Source organism: Panicum virgatum, chromosome 3K (genome assembly GCF_016808335.1).
Source record: "Panicum virgatum strain AP13 chromosome 3K, P.virgatum_v5, whole genome shotgun sequence".
In the NCBI taxonomy this organism is placed as follows: domain Eukaryota; kingdom Viridiplantae; phylum Streptophyta; class Magnoliopsida; order Poales; family Poaceae; genus Panicum; species Panicum virgatum.
The window spans coordinates 17,083,996-17,097,875 of record NC_053138.1 but is presented as its reverse complement, the minus strand read 5'-3'; the positions used below and the strand labels follow the sequence as shown (position 1 = coordinate 17,097,875).

Genomic DNA, 13,880 nt, shown 5'->3' with positions numbered 1-13,880 from the left:
CCTAAAGTAGCATCTTAGGGTTGTCCAACGCCTCCATAAAAATGATAGTATATCTTTTATTTTTTTTCTCAAAAATACAATCAGCAGCTTAGGAGTTGTCCAGCGCCTCCAACAAATCAAGTCTGACCTGGCCAAACTGTCGTCCCCGCGTCACATCACCGGCGCACGTTCCTTGAACGCGGTCCACGATTTGCAGAGATTTACTTCAAAAAAACGATTTGCAGAGACTGCCTGTGGGGCCCCTGAAAACGTGCCGCTATACGCTTCCAGAGATCCTATCCTACCAGACGCCAGAGACATCTGGGTGAACTGGGTCCATGGACCGAAGACAGGGGCATCCTACAGCTCGATCAATCGATTGGTTCGAGTCTATGCGCCGGGTCCACTTGAAGAGTGTTTGGAATCCTTCACCTCGCTTCTCCCTCCTGAGTCATCTCCCACCCATTAAAATGCAGAGCGGCAGAGCTTGGTCTCCTCCTGGACAAAATCAGCTCCCGAAATCCAAAATTGAAACAGGTACGAACCCCACAAAATCCTCCGAGCTGCTTTATCCATGCCCATGCGCAAATTTATCAAACATGTTCATTGGAAAATAGTTTAGATTTTCGTCGTTCGCCGCGCAGTTCATCAATCACAGTGCTTTTCGCACAAATTGCCGATTGCAGGTGGTTTTGAGCTTGGGGCTTGCTCGGAGGACCGATTTTGGAGCCGGCGAAGGGATGTCAGGACCCCTCGATCGATTTGCTAGGCCATGTGAGTATGAAGCGCCTCTTTCCCTTGGGACACTGAATCGATTCCCAACGAATTAGCAGACGCTGTCGACTTTCTCCCTTGTTTCTTTGAAAGATAAAAGAACTGATATATTAGCAGATGCTATTACCGGAGGGCATAAGAATTATTGCTGATGCAAAGTTGTAGATTTATTGGTTTTGAGGCTAGAAACCCCAACGTACTTCTGTTACAGGGGAAAGAAATCAATATAGTCTGTTATTTGCCAATTTCCTGAGTTTTACCTGGTCTCATTAGAGGGCCCTTATAGCTGATGCTCGAAGCTGGTTCTCATCATCAAGGATAATCACAAACTTGAACCCGAGGCATTAAATGCCGATAATCGACATGTAGCAATGTTGCTGTAGCATGTGCAAACCAATAAGTTAATACCTGTATTAAGCCCTTGCGTTTTTCAGAATTAGCATTGATGTATCAGACAGGTTACAGTTCCAGTTATCTGTAATTGTAAAGCATCATTTGCTGTCTAGTTGAACCCAGCTATGGGTTACTGTTGTTATGAAAAAATAGCTTTCTTTGCTTTGATTTGGATATGGGAAATTGAGATAGTCTGTGCAGGTTTTGAAGGGCTTGTACATAACGATGAAAGGAAAGAGAGCAGATCTGATGCAGACAACTCAGAAGGAGATAAGAAGACAAAAATTGGCTCTTTCAAGAAAAAAGCAATTAATGCAGGGAATAAATTCAGGCATTCCTTGAGAAGGAGAAGCAAAAAGAAAAATGAACCTAGGGATTCCATCAAGGACATAAGGGATATTAAAGAGCTCCAAGATGTCGAGACATTTCGACAATGCTTAATTGATGAGGATTTACTGCCACAACAGCATGATGATTATCACATGATGTTGAGGTACAGTACTTACTTTTCTTAGTTTTTTGCCCTCGAAAAGAACCTTCAAAAGGGCAGGGAGTTCCTTGTTCACAGGGTTTGATTTGTGTTTATGCTGTGTATATTCTTCCCCTTACATACCTTCCCAATAGCCGCAAAATAAACTTCGTAGGCTTGCACAGTCTGCACCAATGAACTCTATGCACTTAAGGGGTCATGTCTAGAAAAGTAGAAAGAAATTGGCTGTCAACTTAGTTGAGGATTCTCATTCGATCTCATTCACATTGCAGGTTCCTAAAAGCGCGGAAATTTGATGTTGAGAAAGCAAAGAATATGTGGTCAGACATGCTTAGATGGAGGAAGGAATTCGGGACCGACAAAATAGAGGTAAAGCTGAATATAAATGGTGTATCAAAATATGTCATCTTTATTAATCTTGCTCGGAATAACTTCTGTATTTTGACCCTTACGGGTTTCTACACCTCAGGAATTTGACTACACCGAGTTAGATGAAGTTACAAAGTATTACCCACAATTTTATCATGGGGTGGATAAAGAGGGTAGACCTATCTACATAGAGTTAATAGGAAAAGTTGATGCAAACAAGCTAGTTCAAGTAACAACCATCGATCGGTATGTGAGATACCATGTCAAGGAGTTTGAGAGATGTTTCCAGATGAGATTTCCAGCTTGCTCAATTGCTGCAAAAAAACACATAGACTCATCTACGACTATTTTGGATGTGCAAGGAGTGGTATGTCACATTCTTTCATAGCTAAATATTGTTCATTATATTTAAAGCCACATTACTAAGAGTTCTAGACTTCTTTTATGTAAATGAAGGGTTTCAAGAACTTCTCAAAATCTGCGAGGGAATTAGTCGCACGACTGCAGAAGATCGATGGTGATAACTACCCAGAGGTAGGTAGCAATGTTGTGGATTCTGACAAATTTCATTCCATCATCTGAAACTTTTTCAATGAAATATTTCCATGTATAATTTTACTAACTTCAAAAGAATTGACATTATATTTATTTTGGCCCATTGTTGAATATCTAAAGCATTTTGGATGTTGTTACAGACATTGTGCCGAATGTATATAATTAATGCTGGCCAAGGCTTCAAGATGTTATGGAACACAATAAAATCGTTCCTTGATCCAAAAACTGCTTCCAAGATCCATGTATGTAATGCTTTGTTAAGCAATGATTTGATTGCAACTTTCTTGAGTGATTTTATATACAATATAGTTACCCTTTATCATTTCTCATTTTCTCTTGAAGGTTCTCGGGAATAAGTACCAACATAAGTTGCTTGAAATTATTGATGAGTGGTCAGTATCCTTTTTCTTGGCCATACATTTGTGTTGGTGGCTTCCATCCTAATTTCTGTTAGTTACATGCGTGCAGTGAATTGCCGGAATTTCTTGGTGGTAAATGCAAGTGTGATGAATATGGAGGTTGTCAAAAATCTGACAAAGGTCCCTGGAAGGATCCCGAAATAATAAAGGTAATAAATATCCTGCCATAACAACCCCCAGTCTTGTGAAAAATAGACATGATTAAACATCGGAGAATAAAAGGGAGATGTTTCCGGATGAGATATTCAGCTAGACAAAAACGTATTAGTACTAAAGTGATGCATCTTCAATATCTCCAGAGAGTTCTCAATGGCGAGGCAAACTACGGAAGGCAAATTGTGACTATATCCAGCACTGATGGAAAGATAATTAGTTATGCTAGGCCAGAGTACCCAGCCGTAAGTCTATAAAAATGCTTTACTTTAGAAATTTCTAGAGACATGATTCTCAACCCTCACTCAATACTTATTCCATTATTTTACTGAAGCAGAGAAAAGGCAGTGATGCATCTGCTGAGTCTGGGTCTGAAGTGGAAGACGTAACATCTCCTACTGCATCAAGGAATCTGATCACACACCCTATTTTGACCCCTGTTCACGAGGAGGCAAGTGGCTAACCCTTAGTATATGACTGAAATAATCTGCATCAGTAACATCTTGACTATAAACACCACAAATGGCCAAAAGGTTATTGATGACAGGTCACTAAATTATGCTAAGTAAATAAGTAATATTTTGTAAACATTTTGTTTTCCTGTTGCGTCAAGTAATGCAGGCTTTTAACCAGCATGCTTTCCATTCCAAGAAAAAAAAAACGCGGCCGGGGGGTGGGGGGGTGAACGGACCCCACCATTTTTCATTAAGAGGAAGCAACACGGCTTCACCCGGCCGCGGAAAACCCCCCCGAACCCTGGCCCATGCCCAAGAGGGCCAAGCCTTGCGGCGAGCACAGCGAGGGGGATTTTTTTTTGCCCACGAGAAAGTTCGTCCCGGCTGGGAATCGAACCAGCGACCTCGAGTGGGAGTGCCATCGGGCTGGGCTAGCCAGTTGGCCGCCCAACCTTAGGCTGCTTTCCATTCCAAGCATGTATGGAATGTAACTTTGGGGTCCTTTTTCTTTAAAATACTATTGCCACTTTTGTTATTTGCGTAGTTATTGATGGGTAACCTCTGTTGCTATCTCCAGTTAAAATTGCCAGCACATGCTTTGGCATCTGTTGCTCATGCTTCAATTGAAAGCATTCCTGTTGTGGACAAGGTTGTTGATGATGGATGGGGTAGTCCCAGAGCTAGTCTACACGTTTCTTCCTCAGGTATGCTATGCGGACATGTGGTTATATAGTTATTGTCAAGCTCTTGTTTACAGTTATTATACTCCATTTGACTTCTGTTCAAATTTATATCCACTCCTAAAGTTAGTCCATGTTTGTTCCCACCAAAACGCTCAACTACTTATAGATAGATAATTGACAAGCAGAAGTAGCTACAGGTCGATGTACTTGTCAATCTTTGACATTTTAATCATTATGCTAATGTGCTTGCATTCATATCAACATTATTTTGAGCTGCATCCTTTGATCGATTAGTTCTTTTCTTTCATTTTTAAAGAAGGCACTTCAAAGGCCCCAGTTTACAAAACAACAGAAATGTTTCTTCCGGTATAAGGACATAGCTCTCAAAATTTCAGCAACATGTGATGCATAATTGCATATGCAGAAACCTATTTTCTATAATTGTGTACTGAATCCTGAACCCTTTGTGTTCTCACACCAGGTTCATTTTCCTTGAGAAATTTGCCTGGCACATTTGAAGGACTCCGAGCTCAAATAATCACGTGGCTGACGGTCTTGGTCATGACCCTTTTTGCCATGCTCTGTTCTGTTCCAAGCAAGATGGCTAGAAGAATCTCTAACCAATCTGTTAAGCATGACGACTATCATGTTGAGTATCCTCAAGAACAGGAGTACAAGGAGGAGTTCCGACCTCCGTCTCCTGCCCCATCCTATACCGAGAAGGATGTGCTTTCATCTATGCTGAGACGGCTAGGTGAGCTTGAGGACAAGGTGCAGATACTGGAGACAAAGCCGTCTGAGATGCCATTTGAAAAGGAAGAATTGCTCAATGCAGCCGTCCACCGTGTGGATGCATTGGAGGCTGAGTTAATTTCCACAAAGAAGGTAAAGCCTATTTTGTTCAAAGTTGCAGGTTTTACGTCCTTGATTGGTCTCAGTCGGCACAACACAAACTACAGAACTAGAATTGGCTGTTACTCTACAGTCTACAGACAATGTCATCTCTTGCATTTACATGAAAAGACTTCTTTCCATTTTTTTTTATAAATGAACTAGCGAGGTTCTGAACTATCTAAACCCATATACATGATCAGGCCCTCTATGATGCCTTGATGCGACAGGACGAGCTGCTCGCGTACATTGACAAGCAAGAGCTGATCAAATTTCGTGTACGTTACAGATCTCCCATGCTCATTTCCCTTTATTTTCCATCGTTCAAGATGTACATATATGACTTATTTCTAGTCTCTCAACTACTGATCATTAATAGGTCCCTAATCATTACTACCTTGTTAGCATAGTATGGTTTTCTGCCCCATCTAATCTTAGTCACTTATATATGCATGGCATTTGCAGAAGAAGAAGTTCTGCTTCTAAGAGCTGGGCGCGGAGCAGCTAGCTGTTCTTCACACGCAGAGCCGTTCGTGTATATTGGATTGCGGCTAATGTGTTGTATGTATGTATCAATGTATGTATATTTTGTTGGTCCATAGAAGTTTCAAGTGTGTAGTTGGTAGTAAAAGATAGGCGTGCCGTTGGGTGCCTGGGTATCTGATGTTTCGGGCTCTTCATGTCTGTTACACATTCGACGAGCTAGGACCCGAAAGGCCAAGGTGTTTTGTACTGTATGCTCTACCCTGTGAAGAGGTACCTAGCACTTGCTAGCCTAAGCTCTGTAACCATGGTTGCATGTCGACGCAAAGCCGATCGCGTGCTGACAATAATGAATACACTGTTTGTGTGCTGCTGTTTCAGTTGGGCTGCGTGCTGCATCTGCCGTGGTGTACGACTTGTTGAGTGCTCGGTGCGTTCAGGGCTGTTGTTGGCGTGTTTTCAGTTCATCGGACGGAGTTGTTGGAGTATTCATCAAATCCCATGCGCTGGCACGAATCAAATTTTTGCAACCCTTTGGCAACGTCACCAGGAACTACCCAATCCAACGACAGAAATTTCTTCGTGGTTTAAAAAAAAAAATACAAAAGGATTGGCACCAGAACCAATCAATCAATTCTGTTGTACATAAAAAAACAAACAAAATTAAAAAAGATCGGCACCAGAACCACCAAAAAAAAGGCTGCCACCTGCAAGGAAATTGCCTGTTCATCGGTTAGCAGCAGCAACATTACCCATTGGTTTCTTTCCCTCATCAGTTGATGTAAAACGTTGCACGTACCTGTTGCAGGATGGCGCCCTATGCAGTGGCTGGAGAGAACCCCATCGTCAGGGCTCGCGAGGAAATAGGAATCGGAGTCGTAGCGCGCACCTGTTGGGGAGCCGCCGCCGGGCAGATTACAAGCATGAGATGAGATGCGCTAGCACCCGCGCTTGCCGCGCGGCGAGGGAGGTCTCCGAGTCGCGCGTTATATCTGGCGGTAACCACCACCGGGGAAAATGAGGGAGCCACCACCCAACCATCCACCCGCCTGTCCACCACCACCCACCTCGCCGGCCCCAGCGTCGCCGGTGAGCCCCGTCGCGTCGGTCGTCCCCTCCGAGGCCTTGGATTACAACTTTTCCAGCCCCGAGCCCTGCTCCCCCGGGGATGGGCTAGGAGGTGAGACCTACCGCTCCCCTTCCACATTACCACAGGATTCCCGGCCTGCGACCCTGCCGGCCGACGGGGCTGGGGCTTCGGTGGAGGGGAACCCTCATCATGGCGCTACTCGGTTGCTACGCTCAATCGTAGTAAAGCCTACCACATACAGGAGCTCCTACAGAGATGCTGTGACTGGGGCTAGCCGCTTCAGGAGGAGGGATGGGAGAACTGTTCGAGTTGACGGGGGAAGATTCATGGTGCCCACCAACCGGGGCCGGCCACGCATTGATGCAGATGGTTTTGAAGAAGTCCGGGGGAAATACTGGTGGCGCAAGGAGCGCCGTCCTGTCCTCTCAAGGCTGGGGCCACAGGTGCATACTGATCACTCAAGAATCCCGGTGAAGGAGCGCTTGGGGCCGCGCATTCAAGACGAGAGCAAGACAGGTGACTACCTTCAGCTTATAAAAGTTAAGGCGGCTGGGAGGTGCTTCCGGTGCCTCGCTTCGGACCACGTCATTGCCGTCTGCCGGGACCCGCCGCGCTGCATTTTGTGCGCCAAGTCGGGGCACAAGGCACGCTACTGCCGATCTCCGGCGGCTGATAGGTGGAGAGGAGAAACTGGTGCTGTGTGGAAGGAGGTGGTCGGCGGTGTTCGGGAGGCGGCCAGCGGCAAGCGGGAGGCGAACAAGACCCACGGTGCGGCTGTGGAGGAGGGCGCAAGAAGGAAGATGGAGTTCTCGGAGATGCACCCTGGGAACCCGGACTTTCGTCCGGACCATGTCGTCGCTTGCACGGCGCGCACGTCGGCGCTCGTGGAGGAGGAGAGAAGCCTGGAGCTGCACAGCCTGCTGGCGGTGCAGGCAGATGGGCGCGTGAAGCTCACCGATGAGCAAGTTCGCCGAGATGCTGTACGTCAGCTTCGCATCTCGGAGTGGTCCCTCAGGGTGACCAAGATCGCGGCGGCGACCTTCCTGCTGAGGTTCGATGATCCTGCTCTTCGCACTGCTACTTTGGCTTCCAGGGGGCTCTCTGTGGGCCACACGAACCTCCGCCTGCGGCCGTGGACGCGACATTTCGGTGCGTCCGCATCAAAGATCAAGTTTCGAGTTCGGGTTTGTCTAGAGGGGGTGCCATCTCATGCTTGGCAGTGTGAAGTGGTGACACCTTTGTTCAGTCCGTCAACTTTTGTTGAGGAAATCTGTGACAAGAAGTACACCGACAAAGAAAAGGAGTGTTTGTGTCTCTGGATTTGGACTGATGATCCATCTGGGATCGCTAAGTCCTGCTCGCTGCAGATTGAGGAGCCAATTACAGTAACGGAGGAGTACTTCATCCATTTGGGGAATATGGGATCTCCATATGTGCGGAAGGACCAAGCAGAGCTACTGAAGTATGAGATTCTGATTCATGTCGATCAGGTCCAGGATTTCTCCATACCACCAGCAAGTCCACATCGCAGTGAGTGTAGTGACATAAGTGGCCTGCCATCGGATGAGCCTGAAGTTGAGTGGCCGATGTGCTATCGCTACTCATGGATGCTTGGTGTGAAGGATGGTGTGGTCGTCGAGCCAAGGAGACGGTCGGTGCATGATCGTTTGGGAGGTCGTCGGCGTGATGATTCTCCACCTGGTGGAGGCCGGGGGGGGGGGGGGGAGCAGGTTCATGCAGTTTCCTCCGGCTGGTGTGCATGATCTGCAGGCTGATGGACGGTTCGCGCCATCATCAAGCAGAGCTGCTGGTGGGGGCCTCGGTGGCGGCCATGAGCGCCAAGAATATCGCCGTCATGCTGCAGTATTGGAGGAGGAAGAAGGGCAAAGGAAGCTGAAGGGAGGTGAGAGCACCATGGAAGGTAACGAGACTTGCAAGCCAGTCTCGCAGGATGACCCAAAGCGGTTCGGTCTACTGGAAGATCTGTCATGGGTGGAGAGCCATTTCTGTTTTCGTGAAAGTCGCATCCACGAGGCGTCTGTACCATTGGCAGACCCAATGCTGCAAGAGGTAGAGGGGCAGCTGGTTAGTGACGCTGCGCTGCTTGGCGGTCACGAGGGGGAGGGGGTGCAGGTGCACAGTTCAACCTCCGAAAGTAGTGAGCATGGCAAGACTAAGTGCATCAGTGACTCCGTGGTTGCTACAGCAGGGATGGGCGATGTGTTGGAATTTGTTGAGGGGCTGGAGGATCTGGTCCTGGAAGGCGGGACTGTTTTTGGGCTGGATACAGGGTCTGAGGAGAATGCAAATGTCGTGTTGGTGACACATTCACAAGGAGTTCTGGTTGGGCCTAGGGAACTCAATGGGCCGGAGGTTCTCCAGGGGCAGTCAAAGGAAGTGGATGTTGGCCTTGGAGGGGAGGAGGAATTGCTGTACACAAAGAAAGTTACGAAGTGCCTTCTTCAGACACCGGCGACGAAAGCCAAGGAGGTGGAATCAAGCATGCAGAAAGGTAGAAGGAGCACTCGTCTAGCAAATAAACCAAAGTCTGCCTTGTCCATGGAGCAGCAAGCAACAGCACTGCTTATGAGGAAATGCGGACTTTTGGAAGAAAAGGAGGTGATGGATTCAACAAAAGAAGCAAAGTTCAGAACACAGTTTGTTGAGCCCATGCTGGGTGAAACTGAAACCAAGTACAGGGACATGTTCGGGCTACAGAATGTGGAGGGCACTGACGGTCTCAGTGCCATTGCAATTCATGCTGATGCGTAAGCGGGTGAGGCCCGCTTTGTGTGTGTGTGTGTGTGTGTGTGTGTGTGTGTGTGTGTGTGTGTGTGTGTGTGTGTGTGTGTGTGTGTGTGTGTGTGTGTGTTCGTGCGTGTGTGCGTGGGTGTGCACCTGTAGGCACGCTTGTGTGTGTTTGTGTGTGCGTGTGTCCAGGTCTGTGGAGGACTTGGCTTGTATCTGGTGTGGGCTTCGGTTTGTTTTTGGGGAGAGTCTCCACTGTGGCATCATTCTTGTGTTCTCTCGGTTACCCCATGAGTGAGCAGAAATGTTTGTTGTTTAACTGGAACGTGAGAGGTCTAAATAATAAAGCAAGAAGGAAGGTCGTGAAGGATCTAGCCCAAGATTACAGATGCACAATAGCAGCACTACAAGAGACAAAGATGGAGGTGATTCAGGCAGCGGACATCAGTGAAACGCTGGGGGTTAGATTCAGCGAGCAGTTTGCTTTTTTACTTGCTCAAGGCACTCGTGGAGGAGCAGTAATTGCAGTTGACGAAGATTACTATACCATTTTAAATTCAGAACACCGACTACATTCGGTAACAGTGTGTCTTGCTTCTTCTCAGTGTGAGTCAGTTTGGTGGTTAACTGCAGTCTATGGGCCGCAAGGTGATCAGGACAAGATTGATTTCCTAAGGGAATTACGAGATGTAAAGACAATTGTGGGGGATAAATGGCCAGTGATTGGAGATTTCAATCTAATCCTGCAGGCAGAGGATAAGAGTAATGATAATATGAACCGGCGTCTGATGGGAGAATTCAGGAACACTGTCAACTTTTTGGAGCTCAAGGAATTCGGGCTCAAAGGGAGGAAGTTCACTTGGTCCAATGATACCACACAAACCAGAATTGACAGGGCTTTTTGCACGATTGAATGGGACCTCATGCTTCCTGATTCTATGTTATATGCTCTTTCTTCAAGTGTGTCTGATCACAGTCCGCTACTGTTAGTGGGGGCAACAGCTGTGTGTAATTACAGAGGATTTCGGTTTGAATCTTTCTGGCCAAAAGTTCCAGGTTATCATGATGTTGTGCTGCAAGCTTGGGGGCAGGAAGTCAATGTTTTTAACCCCTTTCTAAGGCTGCATATAAAACTGTCCAGAACCGCAAAGGCATTACGGCAGTGGGCAAAGAGATCTTTGGGAAACAATAAACTTCTATTCTGCGCAGCAAGACAGTTAATTGCCATCCTAGATGTTGTGCAGGAACATAGACAGTTGAGTTTAACTGAAATTCAGTTGCGAAGAGATTTGAAAGCTCGTTTTCTGGGTATGGCAGCAGTGGAAAAGCTTCGAGCTAGGCAACAATCACGATTGGTCAGCATCAGAGCTAATGAGGCAAACAACAAGTTGTTTTGTTTGCAAGCGAATGGAAGAAAAAGAAAAAAATTCATCAAACATCTTCAGACGCCACATGGAATTATGCACACGCATGAGGAAAAGGAAAATTGTGTCTTCTAGCATTTCAGCAACAGGTTGGGGATACAACTTAATAGAGAGGTTACAGTGGATTGGGATATGATCCAATTACCAAACAGAGAGCTGCAGCACCTCGAGGAAGAATTTACAGAGGAGGAGGTTACGGCTGTAGTGCAACAATTGGCCTCAGAAAAGGCTCCAGGCCCGGATGGTTTCATTGGTATATTCTACAAAACGTGTTGGGAAATAATTAAAGGAGATGTGTTAGCTGCAATCAACTATTTCTTTTCCAGACATGATCAGCATTTCAATTTGCTAGACACTGCACACATTGTTCTTTTGCCAAAAAAGGAGGATGCCAGCATGGTTGGAGATTTCAGGCCCATCAGCTTATGTCACAGCTTTACAAAGCTAATTTCCAAAGTATTAGCTATCAGATTGTCGGCTGAGTTAGACAACTTAGTGTCTAGAGCACAAAGTGCCTTCATTAGAAAAAGGAGCATTCATGATACTTTCTTATACACTCAGAATCTGATTAGAGAATTACACAAAGCAGGGAAGCCAACTTTATTCCTCAAATTGGACATTGCCAAGGCGTTCGACACTGTTAGGTGGGATTATTTGCAGGAGGTGTTGCAGCAAATGGGTTTTGGGGCAAGATGGAGAGCTTGGGTGTCAATATTGTTGGGAAAATCCTCATCAACAGTACTTCTGAATGGTAAGAGAGGGAAATGGTTCAAACACAAGCTGGGTCTGCGCCAAGGAGATCCTTTATCTCCTATGCTTTTTATCTTGGCCATGGAACCATTGCAACTAATGTTAAACAAAGCTACTGAGCAAGGTTTGCTGACACCTATTGCTAATAGGAATGCAAGAATCAGAATAAGTTTGTTTGCAGATGATGCTGCAATTTTCCTAAATCCAGTGAGGGGAGAGGTGCAGGTGGTAAAGAATATTTTAGCAGCGTTTGGAAGTGCTTCCGGTTTAATAACCAACACTGAAAAAAGTGCAGTTTACCCTATTCGATGTGAGGGACTTGACCTGCAACATATAATGGAGGCATTTCAGTGCCCTGTAGGATCCTTCCCTTGCAAATATTTGGGGTTGCCGCTAAACATAAAGGCAATCAGGAGAGTTGATATACAACCCTTGATAGATAAGGTGGGAGGAAAATTGGCTGCATGGAAAGGAAGGTTTCTCAGTAAGGCTGGGAGGCTAAGATTAGTTAACTCGGTGCTCTCATCCATTCCCACATATTTCTTGACAGTTTTCAAATTGCCAAAATGGGCAGCCAGAAAAATTGATAAGCTTAGAAGAAGCTTTCTTTGGAAAGGAGACACAGAGGCGAATGGTGGACATTGTCTAGTGCAGTGGGCCAAAACATTGAGACCCAAAAAGTTTGAAGGATTGGGTATACTTGATCTGGATTTGTTTGGTAGGGCTCTACGGTTAAGGTGGCTTTGGTTCCAATGGACAGCTCCAGAACGTCCATGGGTAGGTACTTAGCCACCGGTTGATGCAATTGACAGACAACTGTTTCGAGCTAGTACAGTGGTCACACTTGGCAATGGTGAGAAGGCTAGCTTCTGGCAATCAACATGGATGAATGGGCAGGCACCTATGGATCGATTTCCAGACTTATTTAGGTTGGCTTGGAGGAAAAAATAAAACAGTGAAAGAAGAAATTCAAAATCAGAATTGGACAAGAGGCTTATGGAGAATGCAATCAGTGAGTGAAATGGCTAGTTTTGTGCAACTCTGGGACATGGTGCAAGAGGTACAACTGAATGATGAACAAGATAGTATCTTTTGGTGCTGGACGTCTGATGGTGTATACACAACAAAGTCAGCTTACAATGCGCAGTTTCTTGGCACTTACAGCTTGTTCAAAGGACAACACATTTGGCAAGCAGAAGCAGAAGGGAAGCACAAATTCTTCGCATGGCTTTTGGTTCAGTGCAAGATACTTACCGCCAGTGGCGGATCCAGAATTCATGGACAGGGGGGGCTGACATCTTCTTCCTCCTCCAGCACCCCCTCTCCTTCTTTCTTCTCTTCTTCCCCTCATTCCTCCTCTATTTTTCCTTGATGTGCAAGCACGTTGGGGGGGGCTGGCGCACCCCAGCCCCCACGCTAGATCCGCCCCTGCTTACCGCAGACAAGATGATAGCTAGACAATGGCCTTGCAATCCAGTATGCACTATGTGCAATCAAGAACCAGAGACTGCTGCACATTTGATACTTCACTGCACTTTTTCTAGGCAAGTCTGGGACAAAATGGAGAGCTGGACGCAGCGTTTGGTTCAGGTGCCGGTGCAAGGACTACAAGTGATGGATTGGTGGGAGAAAGGACTTGCGCATATACCTAAAAAAGAACGTCAACTTAAGGCAGCTTTGATGATCTATTGTGCTTGGAATATCTGGAAGGCGAGGAACAGGCGTGTGTTTGATAATAAGATTTTATCACCGTTGGACGTTTTTCAGGAGATTAAAGCTGAGATGCATTGCAGGACTTCGGCATGCGGAAGACCTGAGCTTTCATTGTTTAATGTTTAATTTATCTTTTATTGTGTTTGAGTTAAGCTTGTTTTATGTAATAGTAAGGCTGTAAGAACTCGGAACTCTGCTTCTCTCCTTAAATGACAGTGTGGTGCTCCCGCAAACTTTTCAAAAAAAAAATCTGGCGGTAAACCCACCTGCGCGGGCGATGCGGGACTAAACACATGCTAGCGCGCGTTGCTCGGGGCTCCTGATCGGGTGGGCAGATTTTGGTTGCAAAATTACGATTCTACCATTGATGATATACCAATCTGCCACTCCTACTCTCCCGGGTGATACTATGGCCTTGTTTGTTTCCAATTATAATCGGCTTATTGGTGGAAATAAATGATAATCCCACTAAACTTCTCGTTTATTTTCGCTTCTGTGGTAATCCACTTCA

At 46.1% G+C, this 13,880-nt stretch overlaps 1 protein-coding gene across 4 annotated transcripts; it reads left to right on the top strand.

Moving 5' to 3' along the window:
* The first annotated feature begins 362 nt into the window (after positions 1-362).
* LOC120697954 (phosphatidylinositol/phosphatidylcholine transfer protein SFH8-like) lies at positions 363-6,024 on the top strand. Of its 4 annotated transcripts, XR_005684628.1 has the most exons (16): positions 364-516; positions 666-753; positions 1,348-1,639; positions 1,909-2,005; positions 2,106-2,372; positions 2,462-2,539; positions 2,701-2,802; positions 2,903-2,952; positions 3,029-3,128; positions 3,279-3,377; positions 3,470-3,583; positions 3,754-4,065; positions 4,165-4,291; positions 4,752-5,155; positions 5,365-5,439; positions 5,627-6,018. XR_005684628.1 is itself a non-coding variant. In XM_039981346.1 (15 exons), the coding sequence occupies exons 2-15, from the start codon at positions 720-722 to the stop codon at positions 5,645-5,647; spliced, it is 1,863 nt and encodes a 620-aa protein (XP_039837280.1). In that variant the 5' UTR covers positions 365-516; positions 666-719; the 3' UTR covers positions 5,648-6,024. The 4 variants fall into 4 exon arrangements, 2 of the variants coding, with proteins under 2 accessions (XP_039837280.1, XP_039837281.1); XM_039981346.1 differs by lacking the exon at positions 3,754-4,065 and having other exon boundaries at positions 365-516; positions 3,467-3,583; positions 5,627-6,024; XM_039981347.1 differs by lacking the exon at positions 3,754-4,065 and having other exon boundaries at positions 446-516; positions 5,627-6,024.
* Positions 6,025-13,880: the final 7,856 nt, after the last annotated feature.